The sequence below is a fragment of the Crotalus tigris genome, unplaced genomic scaffold (genome assembly GCF_016545835.1).
Source record: "Crotalus tigris isolate CLP2741 ecotype Arizona unplaced genomic scaffold, ASM1654583v1 scf7180000017644.4837335, whole genome shotgun sequence".
NCBI lineage: Eukaryota > Metazoa > Chordata > Lepidosauria > Squamata > Viperidae > Crotalus > Crotalus tigris.
The window spans coordinates 3,218,093-3,240,215 of NW_024096536.1; the positions used below are offsets into that span (position 1 = coordinate 3,218,093).

The following is a 22,123-nucleotide window of genomic DNA, read 5'->3' on the forward strand; positions in this document are numbered from 1 at the left end:
AGCATTAAATTCAGCAATATCATTTGTTTAAGGAAATTTATAGCCTTATAAGAATACAATAATCACAGCATAAAATGATTCTATGAATTTCAATCCAAAATAATTCTGAATAATGTAAAATTATGAGATTTGTTCACATAAAGAATCCATACAATTACAGTGGGACAAATATGTTTGAGACATGGCAAAAGAAGAAAATCAGAATGCAATAAAGTTGTAAAAGACACATTGGATTGTGTATATATATATATATAATACTCACCATCTCTTTAGCTATTTCCACAGCTTCTTGCAGCCCATAAAGCCTGCCACAGACTAGGTAAATCCCATTGGCCCAGAGAATACAGCCCTCATGGACCCAAAATTCATTGCTATCAAGAGGTAGTTCAGGAATTTGTAGCTCCAACTCAGGACCACCTTCAGAAGTAGGTATGGGGAGTTTAGAGTCTGAGGAAGTATTTTCACCAACACTGCCACCCTCTGTGGTTGTTTTTTTACAAGCAGCACCTCTTGAAAGTGACCGAGAAACCCCAGCACAGTCCTCCGAGCGATGCCGTCTTTTAAAACGTGGGTGGGCAGCCAGGCTTCTCTGTTCTTTTTGCTGTTGCTCCTCCTCTTCTTCCTCTGTGTCAGTCTTGGAACCATTAGAAAGACTTTTATGTCGTACTTTGATCTTGTTTTGCATCTCTGTGGACTTCTTAGGAGGGGGATTCTTAGGCAGTGTGGCTGCATAATCTTGTGGATAGAAAGGTCCAAAGAGATCACCCATGTTGCGATAGCTGGCCCATTTGCCACAAAGGCAACAGACAAGATGGCCCATAACAGATGACTCTGTTACAACAGGACCTTGTAGCATAAAAGAGGAAATAGGCAGTACTTTACTCTCAGCATTGCTAGGAGGTGGCGTTGATGATCTCTGTCCTTTTCGACCCCTCATCAATTTATTCTGCTCTTCTTCCTCTGCATTAATTATTGTGCAGACAGCACCTAGCTCACACTTGTTTACCACATGAATATAAGGGAAAAAAGATTTATTCCTAGTATCAGTTTTATCAAGAGATTGAATAGCATATTTTAATTTGATTTCTGGTTCTTGAGGCTCCACAATGGGAGCAGCTCGTCTTGGTTTCCGCTTTCGTGGCTGTGCTGTAGTTTTCCTCCTCTCTCTTCGCTGTCTCTTAGGTTTTGGTTCACCATCTACTGCTTCCTCTGATAGCTGCACTGCTTCTGGCACTAATGGAAGTGGTAATTGTTGTTGCTTCTTTTGCTTGTTTACACTACCTATAGGTCTTCCCTTTTTCTTACCAGAAGGAAAATATCCCTTTGGAGGAAAAGGATCTGGCTTGGGTGTCATAATTGTACCTCCATCTTTTTCTTCTGGCTTTGCACTTGTTTCAGGAGCCAAAATATTGGTTGGGGGAATTGATTTTGATTCAGAAAAACTTACAGATCCATCAATTCTTACTTGACCAACAGATTTCTGCAAAGATGCTGGAATCAAGACAGGCATTGAACCGTCTTTGCCAACAGTGGCATGTTCAGAAACCTCTTTTTTCACAATCTCATCTCCATCATCACGCCAATCTTCAGAAGATATTGTCCGAGAAATTTCATTGGGCAGTACTTGATTTTCTCGATCTAACACAACTTCTTCTTTTATATTTTCTGCTTCTATCTCATGATTGGCCACATTCCCACTGTCTGGGCGGCCACTTTTCAGGGACAGAATGTCATCAAGAGTGACTGCATCTGCACCAACCTCAGCACAATTTGAAGATGCACTCCTCCTAACACTGGGAGAGGTGATTTTTTGAACAATAGCTTCCAACTTTAATCCACGACCCTTTCGTGGGGGAAGAATTTTTGTTTTAGCTGGGCTTGTGATGGAAACACCAGAACAGTTTCTATTATCAGGACTTGGAAGATTCCTAGATGATTCTCCTTTTGAGAATGATCTACCAACATCTTGATTTTGAGAGGAATGGGCATAAGAACTGAGAGTTTTATCAACTCCATCCTTTGATAAAGGGAGCATTCGTCCTTTGTCATCAATGCCACTAGTTTTCATTTCCTGCAACTGCCTCTTGCTTGGAATAGGAGAAATGAATGAGCGGACTCGCCTTCTCATTATTAAAGGATTTTGAGGAGATTGATCTTCTTGGCCAGGAATTCTTACCATGGCATTAGCAGATTTAAGTACATCACCAACATCATCACGCCTATGTGCATCACTATTTTGTGAAATAAATCTCTTCTGACTTGTCCCTAGAGAGCCACTGCTCTTTCCAGGCGTTACTTGACGGGAAAGATCCCAACCTGATTCATGTTGCTGAATCTTTTGATTCATGTGTTTAACTTCCACACACTTATTCTGAAGAGTGCTTTCACCCCCCAATAAACAACGGCTGGTTTCTTGGCACCCCGCATCATGGTAAGAACCAGAATGGAGATACATCATTCCATCCTTGTCATTTTTTAAAGGACTCCTTACTCTATCTAAGAATTGTTGCTGTCTTGGGCTCTTTCTAGTCGTTTCCTGCCTGTGCTGAGCTGCAGCAATCACACCCTGAGCAGAGCTGCTACTCCAATCTTTATAATCTTCTTGCTGTTGATGGTATAGCTGTCTTTTATAGTGATACTGAGAATTCAGTCCTTGATTAGTATCACCATAAATATGGGATCGAGAATTACCATGATATGCTGAAGTCAAAGATGAGCTTTCAGAATTTGAAGAGAAAGAAGCATGTAAGGAACTTCGGTTGACCCTGTCAGAAAGCACCATATGTGGATTCATCTGGTGAAGATCTGTCACCGGACCTCTGTTTCTTCCAGGTGACGTCTTTAACTTTTCTGCCAGATCATGAAATTGAGAGGGAGATTTACCTCTCATTCCTTCCCGGCTGCTTCCTATTCTGCTAGGTCCTCGTCTCATCTGTGTTGTTCGGCTATCCTGTTGTAGCAGGTAGTCTGATGCAGAATCAAATGTTGCAGCTCCAGGGCTAGCATTCCCTCGGTAAGATTCATGTTTAAAACTGGCATGGTGACAATGATCTCCCGATTTTTTGTTGTTAATGTTGGCAGAGGTCTTAGGTTCAAAATCCTCTTCCTTAATCTGCCCACTGTGAGACTTTAGCTTGGCTTCTATGGCTACGAGGCCTCCAGGGAGGATGACTGACTGATTTAAACTAGAAGTCAGACGGTCACTTCTTCCACTCCTGCCATCAGCACTCATATGTCCTCCAGAATGTGGCCCAGAATCTCTAGCAATCTGCCTCAAAGGTGATATATCACAAATAACTGATCTTCTCTCCGAGACTCCTCCCCCTTCATGAGCTGTGGAATCTAAGTCAAACTTTCTAGGCATAGGATAGTCTACCAAATTTATCTGTTTCATCTCAGCTGTACTACCACTTAATTTTCTATCCCAGTGTCCCCAGTGTGAACTTTCCATAAGAGATCCAATACTTTTATTTAAAAGACCTCTGTTACTTAATTCATTTGTTTGATTAACCAGGACATTGGGCCTCATGCTACTTTCTAAACTTCCACTAATTCCATGCTGATCTTGGGCATTTCTAGAATATCTCCTGTCAGGATGATGGTGATAGCCTTGTAGAACTTCCTGCAACAGACTGGGAAATTTTTCATTCCTGCCCTTTCGCTCACTATGCACTGAAAATTCCCCTTTATCCTGACCTGAAGGATATTGTGAAAAGGTACCAGAATTTTTTTGCATATTAACCCCAATACTATCTTTGAAGCTGTATCTCAAACTACCAGGGGATTTAGAAGGCTCTGTTCTGCTTGAAAAACTAGAGCCAATAGCAGCATGACCAGGTGGATTATTTCCATCTTCATTATGATTAGTGGTGCTGTCCCCAGTTCTGCTCCCTTTATTTCCACCTTGTGGCTCTTGCTGTGCTCCTACAAGACTAGTCTCTTTCACTGCAGAGGCAGATGGCAGTACTTGAGCACTTGTAGAAGCATCATCTTGCTGGGATTTATCCTGTCCACTTGATTTTTCCACTCTTCCTGACATAGCTTCTCTGGAGACTATCACGCCAACTGTCTTTTCATTGATCTTTGGGGGGACCTCCACAGAAATCAAGGCTTCTTTTCCATCAGGAGGGGAGGCTGCCTCTTCTTCAACTGCAGAGCTGGTAGTGATTTTTGCAGGTTCATTTTGAGATGGCGGTGCTGGTGATGACTGAGATTTTTCTAAATTACCCCCCTTATAAGTGGTGTCAGAACTGGTGCTCTGACCACTCAATTGTCTCACCCTTTCTCCTTGATCTTCTGAACTACTGGAACAACCACCATCAATGGACTCTGCTAGTGGAGACTTAAGCTGTTCCTCTGCCTGAGAGGAACCTTCTGAGTTTGTGCAGCTCTCTGTTTTTTTTGATGATTTTTTTGAGCTTTTCTTCTGAGGCACCAAAGCATCTGAGAGTAACATGTGCTGAACTGTATTGGGTAGATTAGCTACTTGACTACTCAGGGCACTTAAACTGCTTAGTCCTGGATCTGTAAGTCTTTTTTCCTGCAAGCCTTCAAGCCCAAATCCTTTGAATCCTGCACTCTGAGCACTGGGGCTTGGCATCATGGATGGTGTTGGACTAAGCTGAGGCATCATTTGTAAAATGCGGTTTCTAGATGCTACTGGAATGTTGCTTTGTCCACATTGAAGATTCTCACCACTTGGCATGAGAGGAGATGGTGTGGAACTGCAGCTTGGAGACTGAACCACAGAGGCAGCTGGTGACGGGTTAGATATAGGACTAAAATTCTGATGGAATTGCATGGGTGATCTTACAGGGACCTCAGCTTGATTGTACTGCCCCACTTGACTTTGAAGAGACAGTTTGGAAGCAGTATTTGAATACTGCATTACATGTTGTGAAGAAGCCTGCTGTTGTTGTGACTGTTGTCCCTGTCCTTGTGCCTGTTGACTCCCTTGGGTCAACTTTGACTGCTCAAAGTTTTTCATTGGCTGTGTCTGAAAGCTGTAATTTGACTGAGTCCCATAAGCTTGTGCACTTGAACCAACAGCATGTCCTTCATACTGTGAACCAGCATTCACAGTATAATTACCATCATAGTTCTGTCCAGATTGACCAAATCGTTGCGAAGAAGGAAATGAAGAAGAGGAAGAAACAGGAGGCTGATAGTGCTGACTATACTGACCTATTCTTAACGGATAGCTAGAAGCAGATGAAGGCAGATTTGAAGGGCGTTGAATTGACTGCAAATGAGGTGTGTTAGAGGCAGATTGGTTAGAGGCCTGTGGTAAAGGCTGATGAGATTGATAAAGCTGCTGCCTCATTTGCTGCACTTGTTGCTGTTGTTGGCTAGATGTTGGCTGCTGATACTGAGCAGTGCCAGGGGAGAAAGGACCAGTATAATCCTGCTGATAATGTGTTACTCCACCAAGTGATGAATGTTGTGTTTGAAACTGGGTCACGTGACTTTCACTTCCATACTGACTCCCAAAGCTGCTGCCTTGGGGTGGTCCATAGCTCTGTACTGGTCCAGAAGGCCTACGCTGAGGAAGCTGTTGTCCTCCTCCTGCTACAGGATCCTTACCGGAAGCCATATAATAGAATTCTCCTGCTTCTTTTCTGAAACCTTGATAACTCTGATGTCCAGAGCTTTCACTACCCATAGATGCAGAGTTTCCTGTTGCTTCACGGCGTCCACTAGTGCTGCTACCTCCTCCAAAGCTCTGAAACATCTGAGCTTGCTGGCGAGAGCTAAATTCCTCTAGCCGGGATGTACCATGTACTTCCTGTGGGTAGTTCTGTTGGTTTCCGTGGTAACTGCTCTGCTCCCGAAAGGACTGCATGCTGTTCAGCTGCGTATTGACAGCTTAACAGCCTGCCTGAAAGAGAAAAAAAGATAAATAAATGAGCAAAACAGTTCACGTCCCCTGTCACAGAAATATACATATTATCAACTAGCTGACCTAGTATTGTTTTCCCCTCAGGAAACTAAGAGCATGAATTTCTGCTATAAAAGTAGAATAGGATGCCAATGACTGTATTTTATAAAAACATTTTATAAGATTGTTTTTATTACTAATTTTCCACCTATTCCATGTTAGTGCTGCTGTGACAGATACCAAGATGACCCCAGCCCCAATAGCAATTCTATATTGCTTACAATAATATGTCACAGCAAAGAATATTTGAACTGGAGAAACTTTGAAACCGTTTTAAAATATTTATCTGATTTGAAAACACGTATCTATGGTGTGAAAAATACAGAATGTACATCAATATTAATCAAGAAGCAAATACCATGTTCTATGAACAGAATTTCAGCTTCAGAAAAATAATCAATAAGTTGAGCATAATTTAAAATGACAAGTGAGAACTGTGCTTTTGGATTTTATGAAAGATTGCTATATTACCATTTTCCCACTGTCCCAAAATTCAAATAATAATACCACATAAACAGCAATATTAATATTTGTACACATTCATGCATCTAGCACAGTTTACAAATCTGAATATAAAAAGTGGAATATGTAAACCAAATTTCAATTTAAGCAAAACAAATACCGTATTTTCCGGCATATGGTTTTCTAAACCATGAAAATCTTCTCAAAGGTTGGGGGTCGTCTTATACGCCCAGTCATCTTATACGCCGGAAAATATTCGCATGTGCGTTGGAGGCCAGCCGGCCAGGCTGGCCAGGAGGTGAGAAGCGGCGCATTCTGAGCGGGAGCTGGCACTCCAGCCATGCCCCTCTTGCGTGCTATGGGCTGCGTGGTGTGGAAAGGGGCTCCCGCGACTCCACTGCTGCGATGGTGCTCAGGAGGCTGGAGGGGCGGGCAGGTCCTGGGGGGGGCAGCTGGGAGAGGGCAAGAGGTGGTGGGATGATGGGGGGCTCCAGATTGGTGGGTGTGAGAGTGCAGCCGGCAGCCCAAGGCGCGCGGATCCTCCGCGCAGCTTCCAAGGCCCCGGATGTGCTGCCGCTTGGCTCTCCGCCAGAGCCTTCCCCCCTCCCCGGGCAATTGTGCGGAGCTGCTTATGCATCCTTGGCAGCGCCTGCCCCCTTCAATCTCTCTCTCTCCTTCCTTCCTTTTCCCTTCAATCTCCTTCCTTCCTTCCTTCCTTCCTTCCTTCCTTCCTTCCTTCCTTCCTTCCTTCCTTCCTTCCATCCATCTCCATCTCCATCTCCATCCCTTCCCCTTCAATCTCTCTCCTTCCTTCCTTCCTTCCTTCCTTCCTTCCTTCCTTCCTTCCTTCCTTCCTTCCCTCCTTCCTTTCCCCTTTAATCTCCTTCCTTCTCGATCTCCATCCCTTGGCTCCCGGGAGGTGAGTGGAGGGCAGGTCGGAGGAGAAGCCGGGAGCAAGTCGGGCTGTTTCTTTTCCTCCATGATGTGGAAGCAGCGAAGGGACGAGGCTGAAACATGTCGGCTGCTGCTGCATATTCATTCTTTCTCTCCCCAAATGTTCTTATCCTTACGCTGCATGATTTTGTTATGTGCTCCTGGCTACTTTCCTTCGTGACCAGAGGCAAGCTCGTTTGACCACAGCCAAGATATAGTGAAAGCCTTTTGCTTTGTTTATTGCACTAAGTGGAAGAAAAGGTTTCAAAGCTTGGTTCTCTTCAAAGTTTTAATCGTCCACGCAGCTTCCAAGGCCCCGGATGTGCTGCTGCTTGGCTCTCCACCAAGCTCTGCCAGAGCCTCACCCCCTCCCTGAGCAATTGTACGGAGCTGTTTGTGCGTCCTTGGCAGCGCCTCCCCCCTTCTCTCTCCTTCCTTCCTTCCTTCCTTCCTTCCTTCCTTCCTTCCTTCCTTCCTTCCTTCCTTCCTTCCTTCCTTCCTTCCTTCCCCCTTCAATCTCCTTCCTTTTCCATCTCCTTCCTTTCTCCTTCAATCTTCCTTCCTTCTCCATCTCCTTCCTTTCCCCTTCAGTATTCCTTCCTTTCATCTCCATCCCTTCCCCTTCAATCTCTCTCTCTCCTTCCTTCCTTCCTTCCTTCCTTCCTTCCTTCCTTCCTTCCTTCCTTCCTTCCTTCCTTCCTTTCCCCTTCAATCTCCTTCCTTCGCCATCTCTTTCCTTTCCCCTTCAATCTTCCTTCCTTCCTTCTCCTTCCCTCCCTCCCAACATTTTTGAGCAAGGAAGAGTAAGCTTTTCCAGTGAGCATTGCTACCGTATTTTCCGGCATATAAGATGACTTTCTAAACCAGTGGTTCTCAACCTGTGGGTTGGGATCCCATTTGGGGTTGAACGACCATTTCACGGGGGTTGCCAAACAACGCAGTCCACCATTTTTCCCCCTTTTCCTTAGCTGTGCTACTCCCTTTTATTCTATTGGCTTTTGAAAGCTAATAGAATAGACTCTCTTTTGAAAGCCAATAGAGTCTAATTCTATTGGCTTTCAAAAGCCAATAGGAATTGTCCAGGCTGTCTCTGCCCTGCTGAGTCCGCCAAAAGTCCCATTCTGCAAACGGTGCTGCACCAGTTGAGTAGTCCTCGACTTACGACCGGTTGGGGGTCACGGCATTAAAAAGGTTGAGAACCACTGTTCTAAACCATGAAAATCTTCTCAAAAGTTGGGGGTCGTCTTATACACTGGAAAATACGGTAGCTGGATATCCCAAAATGCTTCCCTATGATTTTGTAAATATTTAATACAGGTTATGTCTATTTACAAATATATGAAATCATATGAATGATTTAAGCATATGTTCATCAAAACTATAATTTGTTTTAAATCACCAAAAGTTGAGGCAAGTACTAAACAATTAAATTGTTCTAAGACCTGCTAGTGAAACCAAATCAATCGTCAAATATGTAACTGAATAAACTAATTAATTTACTTCATCAACGATCTTTAGGGACCAAAACTTAACCAAACTTGACTGATTCTAGAAACTAAGAATGTTAACACTTGGATGGGAGATACTCAAGAATTCCAGAGCTGTTGACTATAGTAGAATAGAATATATGTTTTTGAAAGCTGGTGCTGGAGAAGACTCCCAAGAATAGCATGGAGAGCCAAGAAAACAAGCAAATGGGTTATCAAACAAATAAATGCAGAATTCTCACTTAAAGCACAGATGACCAAGTTGAAATTAACCTACTTCGGGTACATTATGCAAAGATGTAGTTCTCTTGAGAAAGTTCCAATACTAGGAAAGGTGGAAGGAAAGAGAAGAGGATGACCAGTAGCAAAATGAATGGACTTGGTTACAGCGACAATGGGTGCTCCATTGGTAAATTGGAAAAACTAAGTTAGGGAAGATCATAGTGTTGAAAATCTGTCTATGTGGTAACTAACAATTGAAAAGATTTAATGACATATAATTAGGCAAGAGTAAAACAGTAAAGAAAATATCCTACAACAAGGCATTAGCAAACTCTTAAGTAATTTTGCCAATAACTTTGAATGGATATAGTTAGTTGGAGTTAAGCTCACCTTTACTACACAAGAATATATTAACAACTATATTAACACAATGGCGTATGATTAAAATTCGAGCAATAGCAGTAGCACTTACTTATATATCGTTTCACAGTGCTTTACAGCCCTCTCTACGTGGTTTATAGAGTCAGCATATTGACCCCAACAATCTGGGTCCAGGATGGAAGGCTGAGTCAACCTTGAGCCAATAAGACTTGAACTGCCAAACTGCTGGTAGCCAGGAGTCAGCCTACAATACTGCATTCTAACCACTTTGCCACCAGCGCTTGGAAAACAGCATGTATTGATGACAGTTGTAGCATCCCGGGATCGCCATTTGTGACTTTCCCAGCTTGCTTCTGACAAGGAAAGTCAACGAGGGAACTGACTATGTAATTCACTTAACTGCAGTGATTTGCTTAACAAACATGGCAAAAAGTGTTGAAAAATCAGGAATGAGTCACTTAAAAACTGCCTTGAGAAATATCAGCAGAAACAATTTTGGTCACAGCTGTGGGCATAAGTTGAGGACTACCTAGACTGCCCATCTATCAGTTATACTACACAGCAAGAATATGTAGATTCGGTCATATTTACTTTTTTGAGTGAAATAAATTTTATATACATTTTTAGTTTGCTGTAAAATTTGTGGAATGATCTATTTGAAGGAGCTCGTTTTTTAAAAAAATTAAATAAAAAAGCCATATCCTCTCTTCCTATTATAGAAAGCACTTTTCTGCAAGATTTTCTGTAAAAAAGTTATAACATTATGAGATATACAACCACATTGAGTATAGGAATATTTCCCACAGAAGCCACACTCCAACAGAAGAGAACTTCTACTGACTTCTCTGAGTATGGTGTACTACAGATAGTCCTTGACTTACGACTAGTCATTTAACAACTATTCAAAGTGAAGACAACTCAGAAAGGATGCTATGCTTCTTCAGTCCAGAGAATATACATGGGGGGGGGGGGAGAGAGCATGAATGGGAGGGGAATTCCTATGGTAGGCTGCAGAACTGAGCTCCGTTCCTATATCCAACCAATGTTCCCTTCTGCACATGGTGGGGGGGGGAGCTGCTTGCCTTCCTTTAGCTGGCAGCTCTTTCACTTTGTCTCCTTAACAACCGCAATTGGAAAAGCCATGGTTGTGGTCACTGAATGAAGTGTACGAATAAATTGTAAGCAGCTACTTGAGAAAATAAAAATGTGGATAACAAATTTGTGATTAAAAACATTATACAATAGAGCCTATATCTTACTCTGACATTTTTTCTAGATGCTCAGGGAAAAAATGTAATTCCTCCCACTCACTTTCTTCAATCCTTGATGTGAGACAAAAAATAAGGCTTGGCTTAAAATTATCTAGTCAGCTTTATTGTCAAAGAAGGATTCGAACTAAATCTTTCCAATCAGTGTTAGTCTAACATTTTTTACTAACCTAATACATGATGAGTGATGGTGATTGTGACTGATGAAAGCTGTAGTCTAACATATGGAGGATCTCAAATAGCAGAAAGCTACAAGTCTGTGGGAAAATCTATTCTTTTTTCCATCCAGACTTTGGAGTAAAGTCACATAAGTTATGAAAGATAAATCTTATCTACTGTATCTACTGGAGTGTTCTAGGAAATCTATGATTTAAGAAGTCTCATAAATATATCACATCTATTTTATATAGTTCAAGAGTTCTAGTCTAAGTCCAGCTTCTAAACAAATTAAAGTTAAAAATGAATTAAATTACATTATGATAAATAGAAGGACCCAACAATCAGCCTTACATCTTCTATTGACAATAACATTCTACCTTTTTTTTACTTATATGTTCAAAATGAACATACGTTCTGGGGACCCAGCTCACATGATCAGAAATTTGCTTACTTCCTACAAGCAAAGTCAATGGGGAAATTGGCAAGAAGTCGTGATCAGATGACATTTTTGTTTAACCACCCGCAGTGATTCACTTAAAACTAAAGTGTCAGAATTTCCATTGGTAAATGATGCGATCAATGATGTTGCACTTTATGATCCTATTGCTTACCAATGGAAATTCCAGTTCTAATTATCTTCATTAAGTGTTTCATTGTTGGAATAATGTATTTGGATTCTTATAAGTAGCTTGCACAAATAAATAATACTTCCCAAAGTTACAACAGATGGCATAATTTTATTTTAAAAATTCAGCAGTAAGAAGATAAAAGCAACAAGATTGCTTGAGATTTTAATATTTCTAATCAGGCACTACACCGATCACATTTTTTGCAAGTAAAAAATATGAACTCTAAACGTCACTACTACTCCCCTCACACATACACACTGATCTACCATCCAATACAACTAGAGGCTACTATTGACTTTTTAATGTTACTGCTTTAAATGATGATATTCTTGCAATTACTACTGTTTATTGAAATGTCAGTTTAATATGGCTGCTTTTATCACTGTTATCACTGGAAGGAAAAAACACTTTTTACCATTCTCCCAATAGTCTATTAACAGTGACACTGTTTTCCCTGGAGGAACAAAAAGGTGGAAAAGAAGATGCAGGAAGGAGAACAATAATAAAGGTGAGATTTAAAAAAAAAATTGAGAAAGCAAAAGAAAGGAAAAAAGAAGAAGACAGGGACTAGAAGGAACTGATTACAATTGATGAAGAGAAATTAGAAGTACACTTTAGCTTCTAGGGAAATCTCCCTAGCTTACCTCACATGCTATAACAAATCATATAGTGTAATGTGTAAACTGCAACACCAAGCCAGAAAAGAAAGGGATAACAAAACAAATTAGAGATAGCACATGTGGATAAATGAGTAATTCCAGATCAATATATTGGCCAATTTTGATTTAAAAAACACTTCATCTCCTAAACTGGAAGGTTTATCCACTGCAATATTTCTTTATGCAAACAATGTTGCAAATACCTCAATAATCTTAACTAGCTTCAGCAAAGATAATTTGCATGCCTTGGTCTAATGCTGTATAGAGGAATAACTATAAGTTATTAAAAAGCAAAGGTTATTCCCTTTATCAAGAGGCCTTTCAGAGTCACACTTGGCCAATTAATGGATACACATGGAAGAGGTTATATTTTTTAAAACATATTAAGACCTCTTTTATTATTATTCAAGTTCCAAGAATGCACAACCAAACCTGCTACAGCCGGTTTCTCAACCTTTCTAATGCCGCGACCCCATAATACAGTTCCCCATGTTGTGGTGACCCCCAACCACTTATACATCACTGGGTGCCAGGGGCATGGCCAAAGAAAAGGGGGGAAAATGGCGGACAGCCTTGTTTGGCGACCCCTGTGAAATGGTCGTTCGACCCCAAATGGGGTCCCGACCCACAGGTTGAGAACCACTGTGCTACACAGACCACAACCCCCGTCCTTCCTCTTCCTCAATTTTAAATGATATATAAAATTGGGGGAAATTGTAGTACACCAAACTAAGATATAAACTAGTATGCTAAATAGTAAAGATCCTAGTCTCCATATAAGCTTCAAACCTCCAGCAAAAGAGGTAAAAATGAATATGCAAAAATAGAAAATACTGTTCAAGTTACTATTGTACAATTTTCATTTTTGAACAAAAGTTAATGCAGTTTAATAAAAGCGATTCGCTTTTATTAGTACTTGCAATATTAAACAAGTACTCTATAATATTGACCACACTAACTCCTATTGTTTGGGATGGTCCATTCTGAAAATATAAGCTTATATTATCATTCTCATACCATTTCAAAACTCTCTGATAGCACTCTTTTGGCCATATCATGTCAGCAAAAAGATCTAGTACATCATCTACACATGCAAAAGAAAAAAAAACCTCTATACTGCAAAAACAGCAATAAATAATTGTAACTGGTAAAAAAACTGAACAAAAATAAACATCAAGGCATTTATTTTACAATAATAGTTTCATCCTTAAATTACTTATTAAAATCTCCATCATGTTGCTGCATTACACACACACACACACACGTGTGTATATATGTGAATATGGAATAATTCAACACAACATTTAATATCTTTAACATTAAAAGATTTCTCTACAAATTTTGTCACATATATTAATATGTTATTTCAAAAAAATGTCAATGACTAATAAGACCAAATCATATCAGTCAACGACTCCTCATATTTTTTACACTGACAACCAAATTACATGGCAATCCTTTAATGAATCAGTTTTAAACTGGAATCCACTGAAACCAATTTAATTATCTTTAAGACCAGCAATCACTATATAATATTCAATACTTTAAACCCAAAACTGTAAATGCCATTATATCAACTCTGAATTATTCTTTAGTTTTTGATAGAAATATAATGTGAATTAAGTTTTAGACACCGACTCCATCAAAAACAAAAGCACTTCAAGTTTCTTGGAAGCAACCAAAACATCTGGTCCATACTGAGCAAACAAAACATGCCTGAGCTGATTATGTGCCACTGTTGTGAAATAGGTAGGCCAAATTTTAGTGGAATTGTTGCAAATATGAAATTCAAGTTTTCCATTCCTTCACATACAGGTAGTCCTCAACAGTCCAGAGTTAAGAGCCTCAAAAAGAGTGTTTTACCACCTGGCTGTCATAAAATATCACCCCACCTCACATGATTGTATTTCAGGTGCTTGGTAATTGGCTTGCATTTAAAACTGGTTGCTAAGTCATTAGAAAATCAATGGGGAAGCCAGCAGAGAAGGTTGCAAAAAGAGGATGAAGAGGAACTCAAATTCCTTGGTGAGCTCCAGGAATGGGGCCAAAATCATGAAAACTTCAGCTCCATTCCTGCAGTCCCACAAAGGATTTCCCTTCTGTGCATGGAGGAAACCCTTTGATGGGCTGCAGGAATGTTTGAAAGTGAAAAGGAAGTGCCAGGAAGATTTCAAATTCACATGAAGCTGAAATCCTGCCAGCAAGCAGCTCTTCACTCCTTTCATTTAATGATCTGGGACATTGCTTAACAACTGCAACAGGGAGTTCTGTGATTATGGTCATTGCGTGAAGCACTTACATGGATATTTCATTAATCACTGCTTCCCTCAACAACTGAGATTGCAGTCCAACGATGGTCATAAGTCAAATACTACATATAATAGTAAAAATAATTTACAGACTATGCAGTTATATAGTAACTAAAACATTAGAGAAAATATCTTAAAAGTACTGCAATAAATAAAAGTGATCTAGTAAACAGGAATTCACTCTACACAGGTAAAAACCCAGAAAATACAAACAGAAACATGTTATTATTCAGATAAAAAAGTACAAATAAAAAATATCCAGCAACATATATTTTCTAAGAAAATTTAAGAGGTGGCTATGAACCAACCTCCAAGACCCAATCTGGCATAGTGGTTAGGGCTTCAGGCTAGAAATCAGGAGCCTGCCTTAGGCACAAAGCCAGCTGAGAGTGACCTTTGCCCAGTCACTCTCTCTCAGCCCTAGGAGGAAGCAATGCCAAGAAAATTGCAGGAATTTGTCCAAGCAGTCACCAGGAATCAAAACATAACCAACCTCACATGTTAAAATAAAATCCACCTCCAGCTAATTGCAGCGAATATGAATTTTATCATTCTTCACATATACTTAGAACAGCAACAATCTCATTACAATTACTTCTCAGCCTCCTCTGATTTGCAGTCTCTAGTTTTAAGCTAGGTACTTAGCCTCTCAGTGATGATAGCAACAATATTTCTGACAAGAACAGACTTTCCGTAACAGTGGTGTCAAAATACATAACTAACATTGCCACTGGGAATCAAGGTTGTTTATAGCTACTATATGAGCTGATTCTTAGTCCTGCTGTCTCTGCTAATTTTTTATCTAGATTCTAGAACAAAGACAATCCTTAACAGGTTTCAGTCTAGCTGAAACCTATTAAGCGAACTGGGGATAGGCAACATGGAAGTAATGGACACCTCTCAATATGGCAAAAGAGTAAACTACTGATAATGATATTGTGATTCATCCTCCTCCCCAGGAGGCTGACCCCCTAGGGTCACCAAGAGTACTGTAGTGTCTGCCTCCTTTACAAATTGATTCTGGACCTTAGTGGATTCACAGACTTTCTTATTTAGATGGAAAAAGTGAAGCATTTTATATCGCTTTAGGTAATTCAAAATCCAAAAGGGAAGAAAAAAATAATTTTTGGAAGATGCTATGTGCTACAGGAGAGGTCAGGAATTTGGAAGATTAAGTAGAGTCAGTTCAATAAAAACTGCAGCATTATATACAAAATATATGATATGTAGGTTGTAGAGCAGAAGTTCTCAACCTGCGGGTTGGGACCACATCTGGGGTCAAACGACCATTTCACGGGAGTCGCCAAACAACGCAGTCCGCCATTTTTTCCCCCTTTTCCTTAGCTGTGCTACTCCTTTTTATTCTATTGGCTTTTGAAAGCCAATAGAATAGACTCTCTTGAATAGAGTCTAATTCTATTGGCTTTCAAAAGCTAATAGGAATTTTCCAGGCTGTCTCTGCCCTGCTGAGCCTGCCAAAAGTCCCATTCTGCAAACGGTGCTTCAAGTTGTCTGCAGCGAAGGCGAGCTGTCTGGAAGTTTCCACCCCTCCCTGCTGAGCAACTATTAAAAATGTAAGTAAAAGAGGGCCAGGGGTGGGAGGTGGCAGGCCGGCGGGCGCAGGGAGGGTTGCTGACGCGCATGGGGCCCGGCGGGTGCCTTACCTCCCTTGGACTGGGCCAGCTGGTGGCCCAGCCGGTGGTTGGCTTGTGCCGTCTCTGCCGCTTGCCAGCTACGCCTCGGCCAGCGCAGGGGGTGGCACCATGCATGCACGGCGCTCCCAGGCAGAGAAAGTCCTCGACTTATGACCGGTTGGGTAGTCCTCGACTTACGATCGGTTGGGGGTCACGGCATTAAAAAGGTTGAGAACCACTGTTGTAGAGTAATATTCTGCTTTTCATTAAGTAATTCAATGTACAAAGTTCAACTATAATCCCCAAATATAATTACTGCAAGATAGTTATGTCAAACTTACCACTAACACAGCGTAATGGCTGAACAGAAACTGAAGTCACACTTTGGTTAGGGCAGTTTGCCATTGTGAATTATGTTCTCAATTATATAATTACAGTACCTACAATTAAAGTGTTATATTACTTCACCAAAGAGAACATATATAATATTTTAATAATTTTATAAAGTGAAGCAATAATAATAATAACAACAGTAGCAGCAGCAGCAGTATTGGTGCAGTGGTTAGAATGCAGTACAGCAGGCTAATTCTGCTAACTGCCGGGGTTCAATTTTCACCAGCTGAAGATTGACTCAGCCTTCCACCCTTCCGAAGTTGGTAAAATGAGGACCCAGATTGTTGGGGGCCATATGCTGACTCTGTAAACCACTTAGAGAGGGCTGTAAAGCACTGTGAAGCTGTATATAAATCTAAGTGACATTGCTATTAAATCTCATAAAAAACTGCGTACACAAACATCTACCACCTAAACACTATTTTACCATTCATGAACTCGCATCCAACTGTATCTCTATATTTTCCGCTGTATCAACACTAAATCATTAAATCTTTGATATGACTCATCTTAGGCAGATTGATGGTAGTGTCAAAAGTCATGGGATATATTATTAATTCAAGCAATGCAGATCGGTCTAAAAAAATACCAAATCTGTGGTTATAATGGTTCAGCTACGCAACTAAATGTGAGGGGTAATTTTACTTTAATTTACTTCAGTAAACTATTTTTGAAGTTAGTATTTTTAACTAATAATCAGTAAATGCCGTTATAAAAACATCCACAAGTATTTTTACAGAAATACATACAAGTGCTTAATTTACAACTGATGCATTTAAGACTAGGACTATTGCCTTAGAAAAAAATATTAGGAAGAGTAATGAGACCCAACTACTGAAAGAAACGCTATTTTACTATTCCTTCTCCCGCATCAAATCCTTGAATCCCTTCATTATACTTTCCTCTCAGACCCCTTTCTTCCCTTGAGATGCACATACGTAAGGAACCAAGCACGGAAGTATGACAGGGAACTGAAAGGTCTGTTAAGGAACTCCCGAGGGGCGGATTTAGCCGAAATAAAGGACTTTCTGCTGTCTCCCCACTTCCGATCCACTCGAAGTGTTCCCTCTCTTATAGTAGCCCGCGTTTCTGGTCCAGGCATCTATACAGGCTGGGGGAAGGAAACCGATGCTGAGGCCCAGAAACTGCCTGGCACCGTCTCCTTCTCCCACCCCGCCCCTTCCATCAAGGCCCGCAGGACGGCTTTAAACGTATGGAAGTCATTACCCAAGCCTCGTTCTCCTCCCCGCTCCCCCAGAGGGGAGCGCGGAGTGGACAAGATTTTTTCAATGGCGCGTGGGGCAGCAAGGATCTCCTTCTGTCCGGAAGCGGCTCCGCAGTAACAGACCGAAGGTTTGTCTCCCCATTCTCCGCTCAGAGAGACACACACGCAGGAAATAACACAGGGTCAGCTGACAAAGCCCAGCCAATGACGACGGGGCGAGACAGCGCGCGCAAAAGGGAGGAGTACAAGACAGCGGGCGATGCGGGTGGAGTTGTGCGTGCATGCGTTCGTGCGTGCCTCAAAGGCGCATAAAAAAGTCAGCAGCAGGCACCTCCCTCTAGATCAAGGATTTAAAGAGGCAGCGCCAGTTAAGCGCACCTAGGTAAGTCAGTAATGAGAAGCAAGCTTACAGTTGTACTAGTGGTTGCTTGTCACGAAATGCTGTGAAAACGTGGCCTCTTGTCGCCTCTTTTAACGCTGTAATGCTTTTCATTTTCTATTCCGCGCAGAATTACTTGAAAACAAAACTTTGAATTACGGCTTTAGAGAATGAAGCTGCAAATATGGACAATTATATAGCTGAAACTGCTGCTTCCCACTCAATAACTTCACACCACCAAGAAATAGTGACCAGAACATTAAAATGTGTGGCTCATCCAGCCTACATTTGAAACCCCAGGAAGGTAAACTTTGGGATCTGTTGGATGCCCTCAGAAATGGCCAAATAAGGTATTACAGTATTCTTTTGCTAAGTCCAACATACATACAACTATGGAAGTTAGCACTGGACAGTTACACTGAAAAAGGCTGGTGTACAAATGGGACATGTTCTTGGAGGTCACTCACATTTTCAAGTTTCTATTTTGCAAACATTTACTGTGAATGTTAATTATTTTTGATGTACCAAATATACTGTCTTCCCTAAGATCTAAACTTAGAACTTTGTCCATAATGGTAGCTTTTCAATTGAAAGTTGATGTACAAGTTATAGGGGGCCTGTAATAAGAATATGATACAGTAGTTAGAAATGAAAAGGAATCAGGTAACACCTTTTTGACAGATAAGAGTATATAGAATTATTCCTTGACTTAGGACCATAATGGAGTCTGGACTTTCTGTTGTAAGTCATGATGGTCATAAATTGAAGCACTCATGTGAGTGACCTGATTTTACAACCTGTTTTGCATTAGTACCGGTAGTTAACTGAACACCACAGTGCGTTCAGAGAATGTGCCAGTCATTAAATGAACACCATGGCCATTAAGTGAGTCAATACATTCCTATGAGCATTTTTTGCTGGAAATGTAAATTGTGTCAGATGACCATGGAATGCTTCAATTGGCTGTAAAAGGGAGCCAATTGCTAAGCATCCAAAGTGCAGTCATGTGACTGTATGGGGGGGGCATCTCTGTTAGCACTCCAGAACTGGGTCATAGATAGGTTCTGAGGATCTGTTGTAATCTCACACCATTGTTAAGTGATTGGTCATTAAGGGAGGACTATATTACAGTATTCATGATAAAAATACATTTTGCCGAAGTTCTATTTTGAAACTATTTTGAGAAGGTTCAGGAATTTTATTGAGGCAAAGCCAGCTTTTCATTCTCTCCACTAAGCAAGACTTGCAGAAAACATTCTACCATCAGAATATTTTTTATATTTGTATCCTAATCCTAGAATTATTTATTCAGACCAGTAAACTTTATAAGATTGGTCCCATGGTATACTGTATACATTATGCAGTGTTTTGTTTAAACAGCACAAATTATTTGAAAAAGGCCTAATACACCAACACCTTAAATTACTGAGATACATGGTTTGCTAATAACTTAGTTAATACTGATATAATACATTAATATGTAAAAGAAATCTCCCCAAAACATGTACTAAGATCATGATAAATATGATTATACAAAATAACGATTAAGTTAGCATAATTGATCAAAACATCTCCAAAAGAATAAAATCAGAATTTCCTTAATAGCAGAAGGACTAGTAATATCTGTGTAGGACCTGTGATGGTTCATGAATTTGGATCACTCAATAATAACAATATGGGAGATCAAGGACTAAGACCCAAAGAGGAAAACCACAACCTAGTACCTGTATTGCATCATGCGTGGAGTAAACTACAGTAAATATCCTGCTAAAGGCTTCGTTTTTTGTTTTTGTGTTTTGCAAGTTTTAGGACTGAATAAGTTCTTTGAGCTTTGTTTTAGGAATTTGTTTCTGGGATATTTTTTGCGTTTCCAGGAATGTGTTTATTATGAATAAGTTTAGCTTGAAGAAAAAACTGCAAGCATAATTCATGTAATCAGTCATTTGTAATTTCATTGTCAGAATCTGAGGGTTATAAAACAATAAAATATTAATTTACCTAGTGTCTTAGCAATTTCATACAAAGGAGAGGTGTACCAAAACACACTACACTTTACGCTTTGTAACTGTGCGATAATGTGCAGAAGGGCTGATACTTCATTTTTTTCCATCCTAATTTCTTTTTTTCTTTAATCACATGATTGGTATTGGGGTAACAAATACCACTAGATACTGGCTAATTTAAACACAAAAAGAAAGTATCACAAGTTGAAATGAGAAATTTTCTCTTCTCCAACAGTTGCCAGAACAGCAATAATTTTTTCACCCAGGATTTATAGTTAGCTGGCAAAAATTGTCCTCAGAATGGCAAAAATGGACACTAAGTCAATAAATCTTCATTATCGAAATCATTAGAAGCATCCCTAGTTGGCAGTACACAAAAATGTTACTATTATGAATACTTCATCTTTTTATACTGTTTCTTTTAAAGGCATGCTCAATTACAATATGTTTTTATGCAAACATTGTTTTGGAGATTTAAGTTTTTTTAAAAAGCATAAGTAATCAAGTCATAGTTACCTTAAATATAATTTTAGAGCAGAATAACTACATCAGGAAGAGTGGAGGAAAGGTTTTGTTAATCTGAGACAAGAAAATAAACACAAACTGAGCAGTAGCTCACACTAGCTTATGACTTGCAAAGATGAAGTGAGGAAAGCTAAGGCTCAAAATGAACTAAGGCTTGCAACAAAAGTCAAAAATAACAAAAAAAGCTTCTTTCAACATGTAAAAAACAAGAAAAAAGTTAAGGAAATGATTAGTCCATTATTAGGAGAAAGTGGCAAGAAGGTGACAAGCAACAGGGAGAAAGCAGAACTACTCAACTCGTTTTTTGCATCCATATTTACACAAAGGGAAAAAAAGTCCAACCTATCAAAAACAGTAAAAAACAGATTAGAAACATAAGTGAAGATAGGCAAGAAAATGGTAAGTGAGCACCTGTCCAGCCTAGATGACTTCAAATCACCAGGACCTGACGGACTACATCCCAAGGTTCTGAAGGAATTGGCAGATGTGATCTCAGAACCACTGAACTATATTTTTCAAAGATCCTGGAGCACTGGGGAACTACCAGAGGGCTGGAAAAGAGCTGATGTAGTTCCCATTTTCAAAAAAGGAAAAAAAATGGATCCAGGAAACCACAGACCTATCCGTCTGACCTCAATACCTGGGAAAATCTTGGAAAAGATAATCGAGCAACGAATCAGTGAACACCTAGAGGCAAACAAAGTCATTACCAAAAGCCAACATGGTAAGGTCATGCCAGACTAATCTTATTGCATTCTTTGACCAGGTGACAAAATTAATGGATCAGAGGAATGCTGTGGATATAATTTACTTGGACTTCAGTAAGGCATTTGATAAAGTAGACCACAATCTACTACTTGATAAGATAGAAAAACGTGGGTTAGGGAGCATCACCACCAGATGGATTCGTAGCTGGCCAACTGGCCCTACTCAGCATGTAGTTCTCAATGGAACCGCATCTACATGGAGGGAAGTGTGTAGTGAGGTGCCCCAGGGCTCTGTTCTGGGCCCAGTGCTCTTCAACATCTTCATCAATGCTTTGGATGAGGGGATAAATGGGGAACTTATCAAATTTGCAGACGACACCAAGCTGGCAGGAATAGCCAACACTCCAGAAGATAGGCTTAAGATACAGAAGGATCTTGACAGATTTGAACACTGGGTGCTATCTAACAAAATGAAATTCAATGGTGAAAAAAGGTTCTACATTTAGGAAGAAAAATCAAATGCCCAGGTATAGTGTAGGTGGTACCTGGCTCAATAATAGCAGTTGTGAGAGGGATTTCGGAGTCCTAGTGGACAATCACTTAAATGTGAGCCAGCAGTGTGCTGCAGCTGCCAAAAAAGCCAACACAGTGCTAGGCTGCATTAACAGAGGAATAGAATCAAGATCACGTGAAGTGTTATTACCACTTTACAACGTCTTGATAAGACCACACTTGGAATACTGCATCCAGTTTTGGTCACCACGATGTAAAAAAGATGTTGAGACTCTAGAACAGGGTGTCAAACTCAAT

General features: G+C 40.3%; 1 protein-coding gene across 7 annotated transcripts in view; it reads right to left on the reverse strand.

Moving 5' to 3' along the window:
* Window positions 1–22,123, reverse strand: part of TCF20 (transcription factor 20) — an 82,284-nt gene that overhangs the window by 35,806 nt on the left and 24,355 nt on the right. For 4 of the 7 annotated variants that reach the window (XR_005555802.1, XM_039335614.1, XM_039335610.1 and 1 more), the window contains exons 1-2: window positions 17,702–17,857; window positions 263–5,878 (exon numbers count right to left, since the gene is read on the reverse strand). Coding sequence is in view for 6 of the 7 variants with exons in the window: in XM_039335614.1 (XP_039191548.1) it covers window positions 263–5,842 (5,580 nt within the window). In the remaining variant the exon portion in view is untranslated. Of the gene's footprint in view, window positions 1–262; window positions 5,879–17,701; window positions 17,858–22,123 lie in introns of those variants that run through there. The other 3 variants (XM_039335611.1, XM_039335612.1, XM_039335613.1) reach the window with 2 other exon arrangements.